We start from the raw sequence: 16,733 nt of genomic DNA, 5'->3' as shown, positions 1-16,733 counted from the left end.
CTGCTTATGCTCTGCTTGGAGCGAAAACCTAGTGGCAGCCCTGACGCGGCACTTCGATAGTGACGCTTTTGAAGCGCTCTGTGTTGCTCAGTGTCTGTAGCCCAGAAGAGCAAACGCTGAGCCCAGAGCTGTCCTGCTGAAATTGGCTGCTGAGGCCTCACTCTCTTTTTCCCTCCAGGTATACATCCCCAGACTTCCTCTATATTCGTTCGTGGCTCCCGTGTATATTTTTCTCAGGAGGTGTCACAGTGGGAAACATAGGACGGCAGTTAGCCATGGTAAGTGACCCGACCGCTGCCTGCGCGCGCGCACGTGCACACGCTCACACACCCATGTGCTTCGTCCAGTGGTGTATCTGGACGCTGCCTCCGGGGCTGTGTGGACATCTCACCGACCGTGTCTGCTGCTTACGGGAGCGAGCAGACCTGAGCAAAGCGTAGTAGTAAAGAGGCAGCAGTGCGCTGCTGATTGCCTGCTAAGTTATAACAGTTTGTAGGTTTCTACACTCACAGTCTGTGCTGACAGCAGCTGGAGTTCTCAGACAGCCCTGCTCTACAGCTGTGGCCCGGGCCTCCCTGAGCTTGCAGGCCTCGTGAAGCAAGCAGCAGCAGCAGACAGCTCCTGAGCGGCGGGAGCCAGCAGCCTCCTCACGCCAGGGACCCGGATAACCTGGGAAATGGTGCTTTGCTCCCAGCTGGGTCTCTGGAAGCAGAGGATGCTGGGAGGCCCGCCTTCTGCTGCAGGTGCCCCCATCCTGGCCAGGGGACAGCATGGGTCAGCAAGCAGTGCCCTTCGGGGGCATGTGGCCCTGCGTGTAGGGACGGATCCTCCTGAGGGTCATGGCACGTGGGGGGAGAGAGCAGTCCCTCCTCCCAGGCCACAGCCACATCCTGAGGGGGAGGGGCAAAGGAGAAGGGCAAGTGCTAGTGGTTCTGTTCCGTGGGCAGGAGTGCTCATTTGTGCGCTTTCATTTTACAGCAAACGCACACATAGTTATTTCTAGATGACTGACGAAAGGGCTTTTCTTAAAGTGAACTAAGAAAAGCAGAGCCTTTGCCCTCTGAGACAAGCTCACAGCTTCTCAGAACCTCACCTCAGCACTTTTTGCTATATTTAATTTTTTTTAAATCTTTTATTTATTAGGTACAGAGCTTCACTACACAGGTTGTAGGAATCCTCCTGTCAGCTGCCCCAGCACTGGGATTACAGGTGTGCGCCACTGTGCCATTTTGGTGGCCAGCACAGCATGCGTGTGGTTCTGGGGACAGCATGGCATGTGTGCCAGGGATCGAAGCCAGGTCCGTGTGCTTGTTACAGGCACCTCACCTGCTGAGCTACCTCCAGCCTTTCGTACTGTTCTGTGAGCGGCACGACTGTGTACGCCACCTGCGTGCACCACCTGCGACGCTCCCCAGGAGCTGAGCTTGAGTGCGCTTGCGCCGTTTCTGAGGCTGGGAGCTGGAAGGCACTCGCTGGCTTCTGAGTCTTAAGCCCCTTTTTCATCTGCTCCTGTTAGTTCCCTACAGATCTGCTGCCCATGCTAGAGCCACTAGTGAAAAGAACTGTTGCTCGTGTCCCTGCTGGAGAATCTAAGGATTCGCTCCGGTGCGCTGCAGCTCTCTGTGGCACGTGGTCTCACGTGAAGATTGGTGCTGTGTGCGCGTCCCGTCACAGCCCCTAGTAGCACGTCCCGCTTATTCTTAGAGCTGAGGACTCCAGCGTTGTTATTGCTTAGTCTGTGCGTGTGTCTTGTTGGCTTGTGGTTGCCATACAGAGGCGGGACCCAGGAGTGCTCTGCTGCCGAGTGATGTTGTGTCTCTCCTCATTTGAGAGAGGGCCTAGCGGTGGGCCCAGCTGCTCCCAAGGTGTGGCCCTCCTGCCTCACCTGCAAGTAGCTGAGGCTGCAGCGCAGCTGCTGAGAGTTCTGTGGCAGAATTTTCTGTGAGGCATTCCGGAGCACAGTAGCCTCACCCGGCCTAGCTGGCCTGCAGCTGATGGCAGTGGAGGTGGCCCTGTGGGGGGTGCGCCCACGTTGCTGCGTGCTCGCGGCAGGCGCTCCTGAGGTGCTTTAGGAGATGCAGTGATGATTGTTTCTTTTTTAAAAAGAATATAAGACAGTAAAAAAAAAAAAAATTAGAAGTGATACAGAATTTCACTAAAGTAATAGGAATACGTCAGTGATTAGTATATTGCTTGTTGTTGTCTTTACATTAGTTAGTTGTTCAGATTACCAAATATAAGCATGCAAAATTGATCCCAAAAAAGCTGTAAACGATTACAAAGGAGATAGAAAAACCTATAAGCACTAACTGTTCTGGATAGGCTGGGAGAAGTCAGCAGTACAGTTACCCAGACTGTCCCAGGTGCACGCGTGCGTGTTTCTTTTCCTTTACTTCTCTCCTTTCCCTCAGTGATTTGAGTAGAGGCAGAGATTTCACAGCGGGCCTGAGTTCTGAATACCCAGAAGGGCTAGAAGCAGCCCTTCTGGAAGAGCCGAATGAGAGCGGAGCTTTTCCTGGGTGCCCACGGGCCTCCTGCTCCTCTCTACCTGGGCTTTCCTTGGCTCTTGTGGCCCTTCCCTCAGGAAGGAGCAGGGCCACTTGCGAGGACGGCGTCTGTGCAGCGCTGACACTGCTGTCCCCTCGGTTCAGCTGCTGGGTGCAGCGCCGATGCTGCTGTCCCCTCAGCTCCTTGCAGGCTTCTTGCTCTCCCTGCTTGCCATTGTCCTTTAGGTACAGATGAAGCCAGAGCCTTGCCGTGGGCTTGTGTAATGAAAAGAAAGTAAAGGGTCTCCAGCTGCCATTTATAAGCTTTGAAGCCAGTGCACATCAGGCTGGTGACAGCTATCAGTGTGTGACTGGCTCCACTGTTGTCGATTGACCTGCTCAGCCACCATTGGGAACAGCTGTGTCTTGTGATGGCTCACGTGGGCTGAGCCCATGCAGCTGTCCACAGGATGTGCGTTGCTCACTGTAGAGCTCCGTGCCGTGGCCCGCTCAGGTAGAAACTGCTGTTAGGCCATTTTAAATGGGGAGGGTCGCTTTGCCCAGGCAGGTGGATTTGAGCCAGTCTCGCCCTTAGCGTACCTTACTGCCCTGGCGTGCAGCTCCTACCGGTCACGCAGCCTCCATCGAGGTTGTGGAAGTCTGTGGGTGGTGCTTCTCACTGGGGTTGGCTGTGTTGTTGCACAGCACAGACCTGACTCCAGGGTGCGAGGCCTGTAGGCTCCTGGCAATCTACCTGTCCCAGTTGTAGTGCATCGGCAGCAGGTAGTCAGCTCTGATGAGCAGGCCTATCTGCAGGCAACGGGCAGACGTGCCCACCTGCTGTCCCATGGCCACGGGCAAGCCTTCCTTGTGCTCACGCTGAGCACCCCTTGTTCTCACAAGTGAGTGTGAGTCCCAGGAGATCCTCCCTGGTGTCCTTAGCTTTGCAGAGCACCTGGTGACTCTGCCAGGACTCCATTCCTTACTGATCTGTTTGGAAAAGACAGCTTGTGGTTTTGGGAGTGATGGCCCTAGGGCTGAGGACGCTCACTTCGAAGCTGCCTGCCTGGGTGGAGGAGGTGGTATGCAGGCTCTGGAAGGGGTGCCTTGGGAGACGCACCTCAGCCTCTAGGACTGCTGGGCCCTGCACCTGGGCTGCGGGGAGGACCACGGGGGAAGGGGCAGCGCAGTGACTAGCCACATTTGGCCACCTGAGCCAGCCCATGCTGCAGGTGGGGCGTGGGTGGAGACCCCTCCTTCACAGGCCAGGCAGCTGGAAGCTGCACAGCAGAGCTTTTGGTTCTTGTTCTGCCACAGGGATCACTGCTGGGACACACGGCAAAGCGCCCTGATGGGTGCTGCCGCCCTGCTCAGGTTTCGGGTCTCCATGTTCCTCCTCTGTCTCACATTTTCTCCACTCCCCCAAATCCTCATCCTTCAAAAGCCTCTTAGGACCTTCTCTCCTGACATTGCAAGTATTTGTGCCCTCGGCACTAATTTTGCTTTCTTCTTTTGCCATGTAGGGCGTTCCTGAGAAGCCCCACAGTGACTGAACTTTCGATCCCACTGATGCTGAGGAAAAAGGAACCAGATTTGGGAAGGATTCTGGGATGGTGGGTTGTGACGAAGATGATCTTTCTCCTGAATACTCTATTTAGATTGGGCTGACTGTACACGACTCTGGAAGGAATGGCCACCTAGAAATGTCTAGAATAGCGAAGTGGAGACAGTGTTTACCTTGAAGTCCAAGTGTGGCCAAGCATGAGTGCCCACCGTGCCCTGGAGCGCCCTGTCCCAGGCTGTGTGGGCACCAGCAGGGGCAGCATCCCAAGTATTAGATGACATTCCTGTTATTAAAAACAAGTTGCCATATTTGAAAGCCTTGAACTAAAACTCAATTACCAGCTCCCAGCTTTGTGCCAGTGCCCAGAGGGAGCGGCTGACGGCGCTCACTGACGATGAAGTGGGTGTGATAGGAATCGTTATCCAAAAACTTTCAACAATAGGGTTGTGTAAAGAAACAGGAAAACAGCCAGTGTAGGAAGGTGCACTCCGAGGGGGTCCCGCTGGCACAGCTCACGGTCACACTCACTTTGGTGGCAGAGTGCACACCGTGCCGTCACGTGTGCATGCATGCGTGTCACCAGGAAGCAGGCCACACGTTGCACCTGGCCAGAGGAACTTGTGTAGACAATCTTACGAGAGCAAGGGCAGCGGAAAGTCACGAGCCCCCTGAGACCGTGGCGCGCTCGCCTCGGCTTGTGCGCGTCGTCCAGAGCCTCTGGTCACCTGCGTGGGCAACCGTCTGCCATGCATTGTAGTATCTGAGCCAAACTTGTCTCTCTGTGACTCCAGAGTGGAGAGGACTGTTCTCCACAGCCCTGTGGAGCTTGCAATCTGTGATTGCCGTGTGCGAAGAGTGCGCGAGTCACCACGGTGCCGCGTGATGCGCCAAGCGTCCGACGGTGGTGAGCACCGTGTATTCACTGAATGGCGCAGGCTGTGCCGGACCTCATTTGCAGGTGTTGGGTCTTAAACTTCAAGTGCAATGTACACGAAAACCAATCTGAGCCTTGTGTCCTCTTAAATATTTATTTTTCATTAACGTCTGCGATGCTCCAGAGCAGGGTTCTCCACTCATTTCAGCGCGGGGAGGCAGGTCACTGGCACAGCTCACAGTCCCTCCCACCAGCCCTCCGCCGAGCCCAGGGCGGCTCACGTGCTCCAGTTTGGGACTTAGCCATTTTTTACTTAAATTTGCCTTTTTTTTTTTTTTTTTTTTTCAATTTAAATGTTTTGGGTTCATGTTAAATGGATGCAAAGACTCTTGGAACAGAAGCCACCTGGGAGCAGGGTGGAGATGTGGGGCAGCCCTCGCCACCAACCGCTCTGTGGCTTCCGTGCAGGGCGGCTTTGCTTCATTTTGAGAATGTCCTGGAGGGCATCTCAGGCTTCCGAAGCTGACTTGTTTTAGAGAAGTCTTATCTAAACATAGATGGGCTGTCCTGAACTTTGGGATGGTCCCTTACGCATTTTCTGAAAATGAACAGTGATCGCCAGTGTGAAAGTATTTTTCAGTGAAAATGTCAGCCTCTGTGGAGGCTGGAGGTTCCCTTTGAAAGCAGCTCGAGAATCGTCCAGATGTGATCAGGCACGAGCAGTGTGTGCTTTTCTCTTAAACTGGAAATAAATCTGTATCTGTTAGAAAAACACAGCCAAAAAATGTGAATCTGAAGTTTTTGCCAATAGTCCATAGCAGATGTATTGAACCAAAGTGATTTGAGTTTGTAAAAATGTAAAATAGTCTGAGCAAAACTTGCACTGCCCCAGATTTGAGCATCCAGTGAGGTTCACATTCATGCTAAGTTTTCAACATTGTGTTCTTTTTGCGTTCATTTTTTACTTTTATTAAAGGTTGAAAACCAACTGTTGTATTTATGGGTTTTTCTTTTTTCAAGGGTGGGGCTTGGTACCCTCTGCACAGGAGGCCAGAGTTTGTCATGGGAAGGCCCACAGTAGCACTCCAGGGGGATGGAGGACTGCGGTGGAAGCTGCATGGAGCCCTGCGCCTTGGACTTGGGCAGGGCAAGTTTGTGTCCCTAGGGTCTCCCTCCCTCACCTGGGGGCTCACTCCCATGGGTGTCTGTGATCACCAGCCACATGCATTCCCAGAGTGCCCTAGCCATACTCAAGACAGCATTCATTTGTTCATTTATTTATTGGTGGCCACTTCAGTCTGCCCTGGGGGACAGGGCTGGCCCAGCTTGTAGTGCTGGGGACTGAACTGCGGTTCCTGTGCTTACCTAAGCAGGTGCTGTAGCCCACTGAGCTATCTTGCTGGCCCCTCAAGAGAGCTCTTCAAAGTTGTAGTTGTACTTTTGAAAATTAGTATTAAAACCCTAAAAGCAAAAGGCTTTACCTGTACCTCATACAACATATCCACCCAGTGGGTCCCTACACGTTCACAGCTCTTCTGTTCCTTTGGTGGTGCTGGGAATGCACCCAGGGCCAGTGAGTGCTGCGAGGAAGGCCCTCAGCACTGACCACTGGCCACACCCGGCCCTGGCCCTGCGCACTGACCGCACGGGCCATGCCCCCAGGTGGACCGAGGCAACGCGATGAACTCCCTGTGTGCCCAGCCCACCGAGACCCCCTGTGGGCAAGTCAAAAGCCCCCTAGAACTCTGAGCAAATGACTGAATGAAGCCATTTGATTAAGGACAAGGTATGAGATTCCTACTTCTCCAGCTGTGTGGGCCAGACGAGTAAATAAACTCAAGGGCAAAGTCACCCGTGATCTTCCGAAAGGAATGTTTTTGGCAAGTTTGAAAGGCTGCACCGAGCATTATCGGATCACCAGGAGACCAGGCACCACCCTGGTGCCCTTGGACCATGACCATTGCCTGCATTTTGGTGGAAAGAAATGTGAGGCGTGACCTTTTCAATGTTCTGTTTCCACCACCGGCCCTTGCCTCCCCTCCCCCAGAAAGGACTGTCGTAAATCCAAACTGCTTTCTCTCATTTCACACAGAATCAACCTGTGGCGAGGCAAGTTCAGTCCTGCAGTTCATCTTCTCTGCAGTGGCCCGCTACACAGCAGATGGGGCCTTCAAGCCAATCCTGTACCACCGAGCAGGTCGGGGTCTGGCCTGAGTGGTCACCCTGGGGCCTGTGGGCGTGAGGCAGCCATGAAAGGTTCTGCGTTGACCCCCAGTGCAGGCCCAGCACAGCCAGAAAGAAGGAAAGGAAAGGGGTCTTCAAGGAGCTCTGAGTGCTAGCACCTAACTCGGGCTCTGGTTGTTCTGTCCGTGTCCCTGAACTCAGGCCCCCAGTCTCTTAAGGATGGCACCTGGCCCACGACGAGTTCTTGGAAATGCCGCTTTCCCTTTGTCCCCAAGTTGTCTCTGGAAAGCATGAATGTCCTGAGGCAGCGCCACACAGGATGGAGCAGAAAGGTCAGACAGCCACGGAGCCGCAGCTCCTCTACCGGCGCCCCTTCGAGATTCTTCTGTTCTCCACCTTTGACTAACAGCCCTGCTGTCCGCGCTGAGTGATTCCATGCAAAGCATGGCCTCGCAGGTCCCTCCACAGAGGGATTTATCACTAGAGCCCAGATCCTCCCACCTTCTGTCTTCTCTGGGCAAGCTTCTTTAAATTCCTGCAGTTGGTTCCTGTTTGCCCAGAACATCATTGGCTGCTCTTCACCAGGTCAGACCTGCCCCTGCTGTAGTCTGCCCAAGAAACTATGTCAGCTACCACTCCAGTTCAGAGGTGTCTACAGGATTCAACCCCAAGATGCAGGAGGCGGTGCCCGACCACAGGGTCGGCTGCCAGTCCAGCCAGTGCTGCTGAAGGGATTTGAACGAATGAACTCTGCATTCAACTGGCCTGTGTATCTGTAAGCCTGCTGCACGCAGAGCAGGTGGTCTGGTGACAGCAGCCTGCTCATCCCTTTTATCATGTCCCAGGATGAGAGAGGGACCAGATCCCAGGGTTGACCGGTCCCCTGGCACAGACAGCTGTGGACCACAGCACAGCGCTGCTCCGCCCTTGCTGCAGGCGAGGACCAAACACTGGGCCTGTTCCCTGAGCAGGGTTGTGTTTGCTTTGGGCAGCCTTGGCCTTCTGCCTTGCTGCCCCAAGGCCCAGCCTCTGCCTGGCTGCCAGAATGTGGGGCATCTTTTGTGGATGTGGAGGGTGGTGCCCTGCTGATGCTGGCCCATAGATGTGAGAACCCCCCACCTACTTGCCCTTCTGTGTGCATACCTGTGCTTTTGACACTGCGAGTTTTGACAGGTGATGCCTTGCTGCCTGTCCTCTCATGCCCAGGGGCCTGTGGCACGTTGACATCCTCTTTGGCCCTGGTCCACATCAGGCATGATAGGGTAGGCTGAGTGTGAGCAGGTTGGCTATAAGCAGAAACTGGAGGGGAGGAGGCAGCGACATGACACGTCTTTCTCCTGGTGAGTTTTACCGTGCCTGGTGCGAGTTGGGCAGGACAGCCACGCAGGTGCCATCGGGCCAAGCCTGCTCCAGGGCACAGTGGGACATCCAGCAGCCTCAGGAGCCATCTGAAGAAAGGCCAGCGTGCCAACTGATCATTGCAAGAGCGCCACAGCGTTTCACCCAACAGAGCACAGTGCAGTCCGTGACCTGCAGCAGAGGTGGAAATAGGCTTTAGCTCCCTGGGAACTCAGGCACATGGAGAAGCTTCCCGGTGGCTTCTCGGCCAGGAGACTTGCACTCCGTACGGCCTGCACAGTCATTCGGTTGTTCCTCGTGAACATGAGGGAGATCATGCTGTTGAACACGCGGCACATGGAGTTACTCTGGGCACGGGGCTCCCAGGGCCTGCCAAATTGGTTCTGATCTGGGAAAGTGCGAGGACCAGCTTGATGCAGTGCAGGCCAGGCAATAATATTAATTAATTGGAATGAAAATAAATTGAGTCTTTCTTAGGCCTACATGACTTGTGGCGAGACCCCTGGCTGGGTTAAGGACAGATTTGTCTTCAACTCAAGGCCAGAGCTGAGGATGGCATCCAGTCTGTGAAAGTTCTGGTGCCTCAAAACTAGATGACACACAGCCTAGGACTGTGCAAATTCCATCTAGCACACAGTAAGATTGTTAGCCTTGATCTGCTCCTGTGTGCTTCTCTAAAATTACACTTTTCCTCCATTCTCGAACCTTGAGTGCATCAGCAGTTTGCCCTCACCGCTTCCTGCAGCCACCAGCACCACGGCCCCCATCAAGCTGTGCACCCACTAGGAGCCAGGGCACCGAGCCTCATGTCCTAGCCTGTGACTGGGTTTGACCATCCTGGTGCTTCTTGTAGCTAAAATCCATGTTTTTTCTGTGTTTTATTCTGTCTTGCACCTCTGAGCAGGAGATTGGAGGTCCCAGGCCAGGGCCTCGATAAGGAACAAAAACCCACTTGGCTACAGGGAGAAGTACTCTGGGCCTCTGGAGACCACATTTTTTGGTCTACTCAAATTTCTATGGCATTTTAGTAATGACAATCCTTCCCTATAGTAGACATTCAGAAGAAAGATATGGCTGAAGAAAGGAAAGAATAAAGGGAGAAAGGGAGGCAGGGAAGGAGGGAAAAAGGGCTGAGTTAGTTGTCCAAATACTCCAGTGTTGCTGCTGGTTACAAAAGCAGTTGTTAGGTACAGTGAGCTGTAGTCTTCACCTTGCACCTGGCTTTGGTACTTGGCTGGCAGCGAAGAGCATCAAAAATCCCCGAGCATCAGAGCGGGCTCTTTTTCATCCAAAGGCTGGAACCGTGTCTACCTGGGCCATTTTTCTCTGGGGATCTCACTGCTCTTCACCCTGTGTTATGAGTTAAATAGTCCCCCAAAAGAAAATAGGCTGCTGTTCTGTGATGGTTTATACCTAGATGTCCTCCAGGAGCCTTGGGTACTCCTAGGCTGTGCTTTGGGAAGGTGACTGAATCAGGAGGCTTATAGCCAACTTGGTGTCGGGAGGTGGTGGGGTCTGGAGGGAAGAGATGTGTCACTGGAAGTGTGACCTGGAAGGCTATCTGTCCCTTCCCAGGCCCTTTCCCTCCTCTGCTCCCAGGTGCTATGAGGTGAGAAGCTTTTTCTCTCCCCATGCCCTTCTTCCATGCCATCTGGCCTTTCAGCCAGCTAACTGGTTGAACCGCTTCAAACTGTGACCCCAAAATAAACCTCTCCTCATTTAAGTTGTGGATGTTGGGTATTGTGTCCCAGCCTTGAGGTGAAAAACTAAGATTTTGGTACCAGAAGTGGGGTTGTTGCTGTGATGCTATATGACCATGTGGCTCAGAAGCTTTGGAACTGGCTCACAGAGTTTGGAAAGGTTCAGAGATGCTAACTAAAGAACCCTTGCAGTGCTGTAAGCTGAACTTGATGGAGATTCTGATCAGTTTAAGCCCAGGGAGATGGCTCAGTAGAACAAGCGCTTTCCTGGCAAGCACAGGGTTCTGAGTTCAATCTTCAGTACTGGAAGAAAAAAAAAGAGTTTAGAAGCCCAGAATGCCGATAAAAAGGCAAATAAATGGTAAAGGCCAGCTCAGAAGGTCTGAGTGGGGAATAACTCCACTAGCAGTTGGACTCTAGGCCATGTGTGTTATGCTGTGGCTGAAAATTTGTCTTCATTTTTCTTGTGTTCTGAAACTTAGCAGGAGATGGAGATTAAGGGTGGTATACTAATTATTCTGGTGGAGGAAATTTCAAGACAGCCTTATGTTGAGGCTGTGGCTTGGGTACTGTTGGCAACAGCAAATCTGAAGGATTCTGAAAGTTTTGAGTTTGGCCACAGAGAAAACTCAAGTAAAGTTGGGGCCAACAAAGATGGGGCAGGGGCTGGGGAGATAGCTCAGTGGTCTAAGTGATTGCCTGGCAAGTTTAAGGACCTGAGCTCAATCCCTAGTACCACATGCCATACTGGACCCAGAACCCCAGGCACACCACACTAGCTCCAAAACTGGGCAAGGTGGTACTTGACTAATCCCAGTGCTGGGGAGACTGAGTCAGGAGGATTACTATGTGTCTGAACTGCATAGCAAGACCCTGTATCAAATAAATAAACATAGATAGATAATAGATAGATAGATAGATAGATAGATAGATAGATAGATAGATAGATAGAGCAGAGGCAACCTTGGTTTCTAGAAAGATGAACATTAGAAAGTAGCCAAGTACTCTACATTGGCACAATACAAAGACTGCTTTGGGGACATGGGAGAGATTGAAACGCCCCCTCCCTTGGTGGGTCACCCTGCTCGAGGTTTCCTAGGCTTCTCGAGATCCTCTCCACCATGCTCATGACACGCAGAGGCCCATGCAGCCGTGATGCACAGGGCTGGGGACTGCTAAGACTTGCAGCAGAGCTTGGCATTGTCCATGTGGTGCTGGTCTAGCAGGTCTGCAGAATGTAAGCACTCAAAATCATGGAGTCTTCCCCATAGTTCAGGAGAAGGACTGAGAGGCTGGGCAGCGTGCTCATTGGGAAGGGCAGCGCTCCTCGGTGAAGCTGTGAGGGTAAAGTCAGTGGTGCAACGAAGACCCCAAGAAGTTAGAGAAGCAAGCACTGTGGAATGTCTGAGAAGAGGTGCAAGGAGTGAGCAAGACTGGCCCAAGAGAGGCCACAAGAGCTGCAATCCCTGGCAGGGCCACAGGGGTCGGCTGCCCAAGCCCTTTAGAGTCTTCGACACAGCTTTCCCCAGGTGCAGGATGTGGATCGATGGACTTAATGTCTGCCCCGCTGGGTTCTGATATTGCGTTGGCCCCTTCCTTCCCTTTCACTGCTGTTTCTCCTGTCTGGAATGGGAATGCTGCTCCGCTACCTCTGTACATCAGCAGTGCTTACCTTCCCTTTTGATTTTGACCGAGGCTCACAGTTCGCCTTCATTCTCAGAAGAGAAATTTGGACTTGAACTTTCCAGCAATGCTGAAACTGTTGGACTTCAGCAACTCTTAGAGATGGACTAAATGCACTTTACATAAAGGGGTATGCATGACTCGTGGGGGGGCCAGGGCCAAAATGGTGTGATTTACATCTAGATGCCCCCATGTGCCTCACGCCATCATATGTGCGGCCTTTGGAAGGTGATAGAACACAGGGGCTTCAGCTGACTTGTGAACAGGGCTGGGGCTGGCCAGAAGAGGGAGGCCCCCGGGCATGGCCTAGAGGGCCGTTTCCCTGCAAGCTCCCCCTTGGCACTTGCTGCTTTTGTCCCCCTGTGGTGAGCACCCCTTTTCCTCCAGCCTCCTTGGCCATGCTTTCCTGCCTCAGAGCTGGCCAGCCATGCAAGGACTGAAGCTTCTAAGATCTGAGACAAAATAAAGCTCCCCTTGGGCCGGGGAGATGGCTCAGTGAAATAAACACCCAGTTCCACCAAAAAAATAAAAAATAAAAATAAAGCTCCCCTCTGTAAGTTGTGGGCGTCTGCTTAAGGTAGACTGTGTTCTGGTGACAAGGAAAGTAATGAAGACAAAACCCCAGCGTCTCAGGATGTGACCTTATTTCAGAGAGCATCTTTGCAGACTCAAGCGGTTTAAGATGACGCTCTCTGAGTGTGGGGTCCCAGGCCCGGTGTGACTGGTGTCCTCATAAGAAGGGGAAACTGGGACAAACACGTACAAGGGGAGATGATGTGAGGGGAGAGAGGAGATGGCACCTGAGGGCCGGACTGAGGGCTGCTGCCCCGGGTCCCAGCCCTGACAGGGACCAGGAGCTGGCTCCGCCTTCATCTCCAACTCCTGGCCTCCGAAGCTGTGCAAGGGGGAACCCATGTTCCTGCTACCCGCAGTGTGAGGCCCCAAACAGTGACCCCAGCTTCAGAGACTCCAAGAGCCGTGACACACTGTGCACAGCATGACACCTGCTTTCCTTCACACCTCGTGCAGGAAGTGCAGCTGTGACATCATTCATTCGGAGGCACTGGGGACAACGCCAAGTTCCAAGGGTGGCTTATATGGAGGGGCTTCAGAACATGCAACTGAGAACGCAAACCTTCCGGAACCCAGGCTCACACAGAAAGGGGCAGATGGGGCAGAGGCCACTGGACTGAGCCCACAGTCAGTACACTGAGGCACACACCGCCCCCCTGAGTCCTCAAGACCAGTGCAAAGGGACCACCCTGGGGACATGTTCACAGCAGCCATCCCCTGGGGATGAGGTCCCTAAGGGTCACTCTGCTTGGTAATCAAAGAGGACAGAATGCTCCACAGTCTTCATAAATCAGAAAGAAGCAAGCCATTTCAGCAACATCTCTGTGTAAAGATGCCCAAAATGTAAGCGTTCCACTGCTTGAAGCGAAAGCTTGTTTGTTTCATTGTTGTTTTGAGAGCTTTAGTTCTCTGGAAAATTCACTAAGCTGGAACTGCTGGGTTCCCAGCCAGGGCCAGAGGGAGAGGAGACAGAAGCTGTCACGGCACAAGCCCAGCACCTGGGGAGAAACAGCTGATACCCAGAAGGCTCTTAAGTAAACCAGGAAAAGTTTACTGGTCTTTGTATGGACATAAACAGCTCCAACTCAAATCAACACTGACCAGGAAGAATTCAACTCCCAGTATCAAATTCTCCTGCTGGGAAGATCGGCTAATCTCCTCCTCTCCACAGCAGGTCCTTAGGGCAAGCTGCTGGCCAACCAGGGTCACTGCGGAGCCCAGGTGACCTCCTGCCTTACCCCTTCTTGGGCTGCTGGCCTCGAGCCAGGCTGGCAGGCAACCCTCGAAGCCACACAAAAGAGGCTTCACCACCTGGAGGTCAGAGACTGGAATTCTGTTACCTGGAACCCGATCACCTCAGGAAACATCTTAGGAACAGGTCCACCTGCTTGCCCTGGCTCGTGTCCAGCCTAGGCTGGAGCCAGCTCCCTCCTGGTCTCCCAAGCCCTGACCTCGGGCTGGGCACTAGCTTATGTCCCCAGGTAGCCACCAGCCCCGGACTCCCCAGGACCTCCATCGCCTGTGAGAGGTAGTGCTTGCTGTGTGCTCCAGCATCCACGCTGAGACTTCTACAAGGTGTCCCGCCCCTGCCCTTGGGAACTCAAAAGTGACTGTTTTAGTTCCTTTCCCACCACTGGGACAAAAGACCCGACACTTGCAGCTTAGAGGAGGACAGGTTTGTTCTGGTTCACGCTTCACTGGGTTCAGTCCCTGGTCAGCCTGCTCCACGCAGGAACGCATGGTGGAAAGGCCTAGCAGACCAGAGCTGCTCATGGTGCGGGAGCCAGAAAAGCAGTGGGGGGTCCTCTGAGAACAAGGGGCATTCACCATGGGGGCCGCCACCTCCACCCTCCAGCGGCACATTTGGCCATGAACTTGTGGGCATGGCACCCCCATGAGCCCCACCTCTGAATGCAGGCGTCTTTGGGGAACATTCTAGATCCAAACCCTAGCAGTGACTCTGAAAATAGGGACACTGCAGAGGTAACACGCAGTGGAGGTCAGGCTGGGACAAGAGACCCTTACTGCAGTGGCCCGAGGGTCTTAGAGGAAGAGAGGCGACACAGAAGGAGAAGGCGACAGGATCCTTCAGCTGGCCCAAGGGAATGTCAGGGGCTGAGACACAAACGCGGAAAGGATCCTCCCTTGAGTCCCAGGAGAGAACCCCGTGTGCTACCCCGTTGTTCTCGGACTTCTGCTCCTGAGCAGGGAGAGGGCAGATTTCTGCTGCCTGTTTAGGGTTCCTGATGCTGGCCTGGGCAACCCACACCCAGCAAGTCTTTCTTTTGCTCTTCTATTCTCTCCTCTTCCTCCTCAGTCAGGTCCCCTCTGCCCAGGAAGGGCACTGTTTTTGCTTAATTGCTTCATCAAGGGACTGTCACGGCTGGGTTCCTGGGGTCTAACGTGGCATTGTTGGTCCCTCCTGCCATCTACCCAGTCGGCCCGAGGAGCCAACCTTGCCAAAGGACTGAAGATGTTGTGCTTCTGAACTCCTGGCGTCACAGGTGGCGTTTCAGGCAGGTTTGGAGGCGGCACGGCGCCCCAGTGAGTGAGTCGTGCAGGACAGCGGTGGCCAGATGGAAACAGCAAAGGTCGGCATCGCTGGTAGGGTTATGGGTGCCCAGCTGCGCAGTGCAGAAGAGACAGCCGTCCCAGTGGCTCTTCGTCCCTAATAGACACAGAGACACGGTGTGATCTGCCCGCCCGGCCCTCTCCTCCTGGGAGTCCACGGGTCCGCACCCTGGGCACGCATGGCCAGACAGGACAGCCCTGCAGGGTCCCCGACCTGAGCCCTTCCCGAGCCACAAAACCTCCAGATGGCGCCCGCGTGCAGGGGCCGAGTGGGAGGGAAGGCGACTCAGGCGTGGACCCCTGTCCTCTCCTGGCATTCGGATGAGAGAGCCCCTGCCACCTACTTCCAGCACCCGGAAGCCCCAGCCCTCTGCTCCAGAAGGGTCGTCCAGGACTCCAGCCTGGCGGAGTGGGGAACAGCGTGGCTTCCAGCTGAGGACCAGCGGCTGTGGGAAGAGGCTGCTGACCTTGATTTGTTTTTGTTGTTTAATTTTTGTTTTAGAAACCTACAGATAGCACCGCATGTTGTCAGTCTATGCTGTCCCCTGCGCATCTTCTAGCACCGTCCTCGCGGTTCTCCCTGCTCACTTGGCGCCCGCCCCTGGGCCCTGCCGGTCTGTCTCTAAGTTGGGGGCTGCTGCCGGAGTCTGGCATGGGGACGACTTCCCACGGGGCCCACACAAGTCTGGGGTCGCGGGCCAGGGCCGAGGGCCGAGGACCGTGAGTCCGGGACACTGTAGTCCGCCTGACCCTGCCCACCCCTCTGCACAGCACAGTTGTAGGATCCGCAACGCCCCCTGGTGGCCGCCGCGCCTCGGTCCGGGGCCGCGCGCCCAAACCCGGATCCCCCGGCCGAGGCATTCTCCGCGGGGACGCTAGTGCTGGAAACATTGCGTGGAATCCGTTCTTTCCAGTGGGCTGCACAAAACCCAAAGACGGTGCAGTGTGCTCCCCAAAGCCTGGGACCCGGCACTTAGGTCCCGTGTGCGTACAGATGGCTGCGTGCAGGCCGAGACCGCGCCTCGGGCCAAAGGTAAACCGCGCTGGGGTCGTAGTGACGCGGGCAGCAGCAGCAGCAGCAGCAGCCCGCCCGGGTGCGCTCGCGTGCCCGACCTAGCGCTGGATTCGCATCCTTTCCCAGCTGCTCCGCCTGCGGCCGAAGCCAGGAGGGAGGGGAGAGAAGCGTGCAAGGCGCTGTGACGGCAGCCAGGTAGCAAGCTTTGCCCTTGGGGCCAGGTACGAATTACAGCAGCGCGGCGTCTCTGCCAGCCCGAATTTGTACAGCAGTCACTTCTACAGCCGGCGCAGGGACGAAGAAAAAGGCGCTCTCTCCTCATTGGAGGGTTAACTGACGGCTGCGGCGTCCGGGGAGGGGGAGGGCGGGGCGTCCTCCTGCAGAGCACAACCCGGCTGCGCGGGCGCCGGGGAGGGACGCGGGCTAGCTGTTCCCTTCCCTGCTGGCGGCGCGTGCTTTGTTCTTTGCAGCCGAGGACAGAGCTACTCGCCGCAGAGGGCGCACAGAGCCAGCGCTGGGCACTCCCTGGGGAGAGCGCGAGCGTTCTTGGAGAGAAGCAGTCAGTGTCCCCAAACGGTCTGCAGGCCGGCCGCAGTGGCAGGTGCCAGGCCCGACTTCCCTGCACACCCCTGCGCAGACTAACCAGGTATAGGGCGGCGGAGTGCCAGGTGAGACCCGAAGAGTGCACAGAGGGGGCTGGGGAGATGGCTCAGTGGAATAAGCA

At 54.7% G+C, this 16,733-nt stretch overlaps 1 protein-coding gene across 1 annotated transcript in view; it reads left to right on the top strand.

Moving 5' to 3' along the window:
• Insig1 (insulin induced gene 1) overlaps positions 1 to 4,141 on the top strand; it is a gene marked incomplete at its 5' end in the record, with an annotated part of 8,637 nt that extends 4,496 nt beyond the window's left edge. Inside the window, 2 exons of the mRNA XM_023712741.1 lie at positions 179 to 278; positions 4,010 to 4,141. Coding sequence (XP_023568509.1) covers positions 179 to 278; positions 4,010 to 4,039 — 130 coding nt within the window. The remainder of the gene's footprint in view (positions 1 to 178; positions 279 to 4,009) is intronic.
• Between the last annotated feature and the right edge of the window lie 12,592 nt (positions 4,142 to 16,733).

This window comes from Octodon degus, unplaced genomic scaffold, assembly GCF_000260255.1.
Source record: "Octodon degus isolate 3935 unplaced genomic scaffold, OctDeg1.0 scaffold00027, whole genome shotgun sequence".
Classification (NCBI taxonomy): Eukaryota; Metazoa; Chordata; class Mammalia; order Rodentia; family Octodontidae; genus Octodon; species Octodon degus.
Note: the sequence above shows the minus strand (reverse complement) of the source record. Positions and strands in the feature narration are given on the sequence as shown.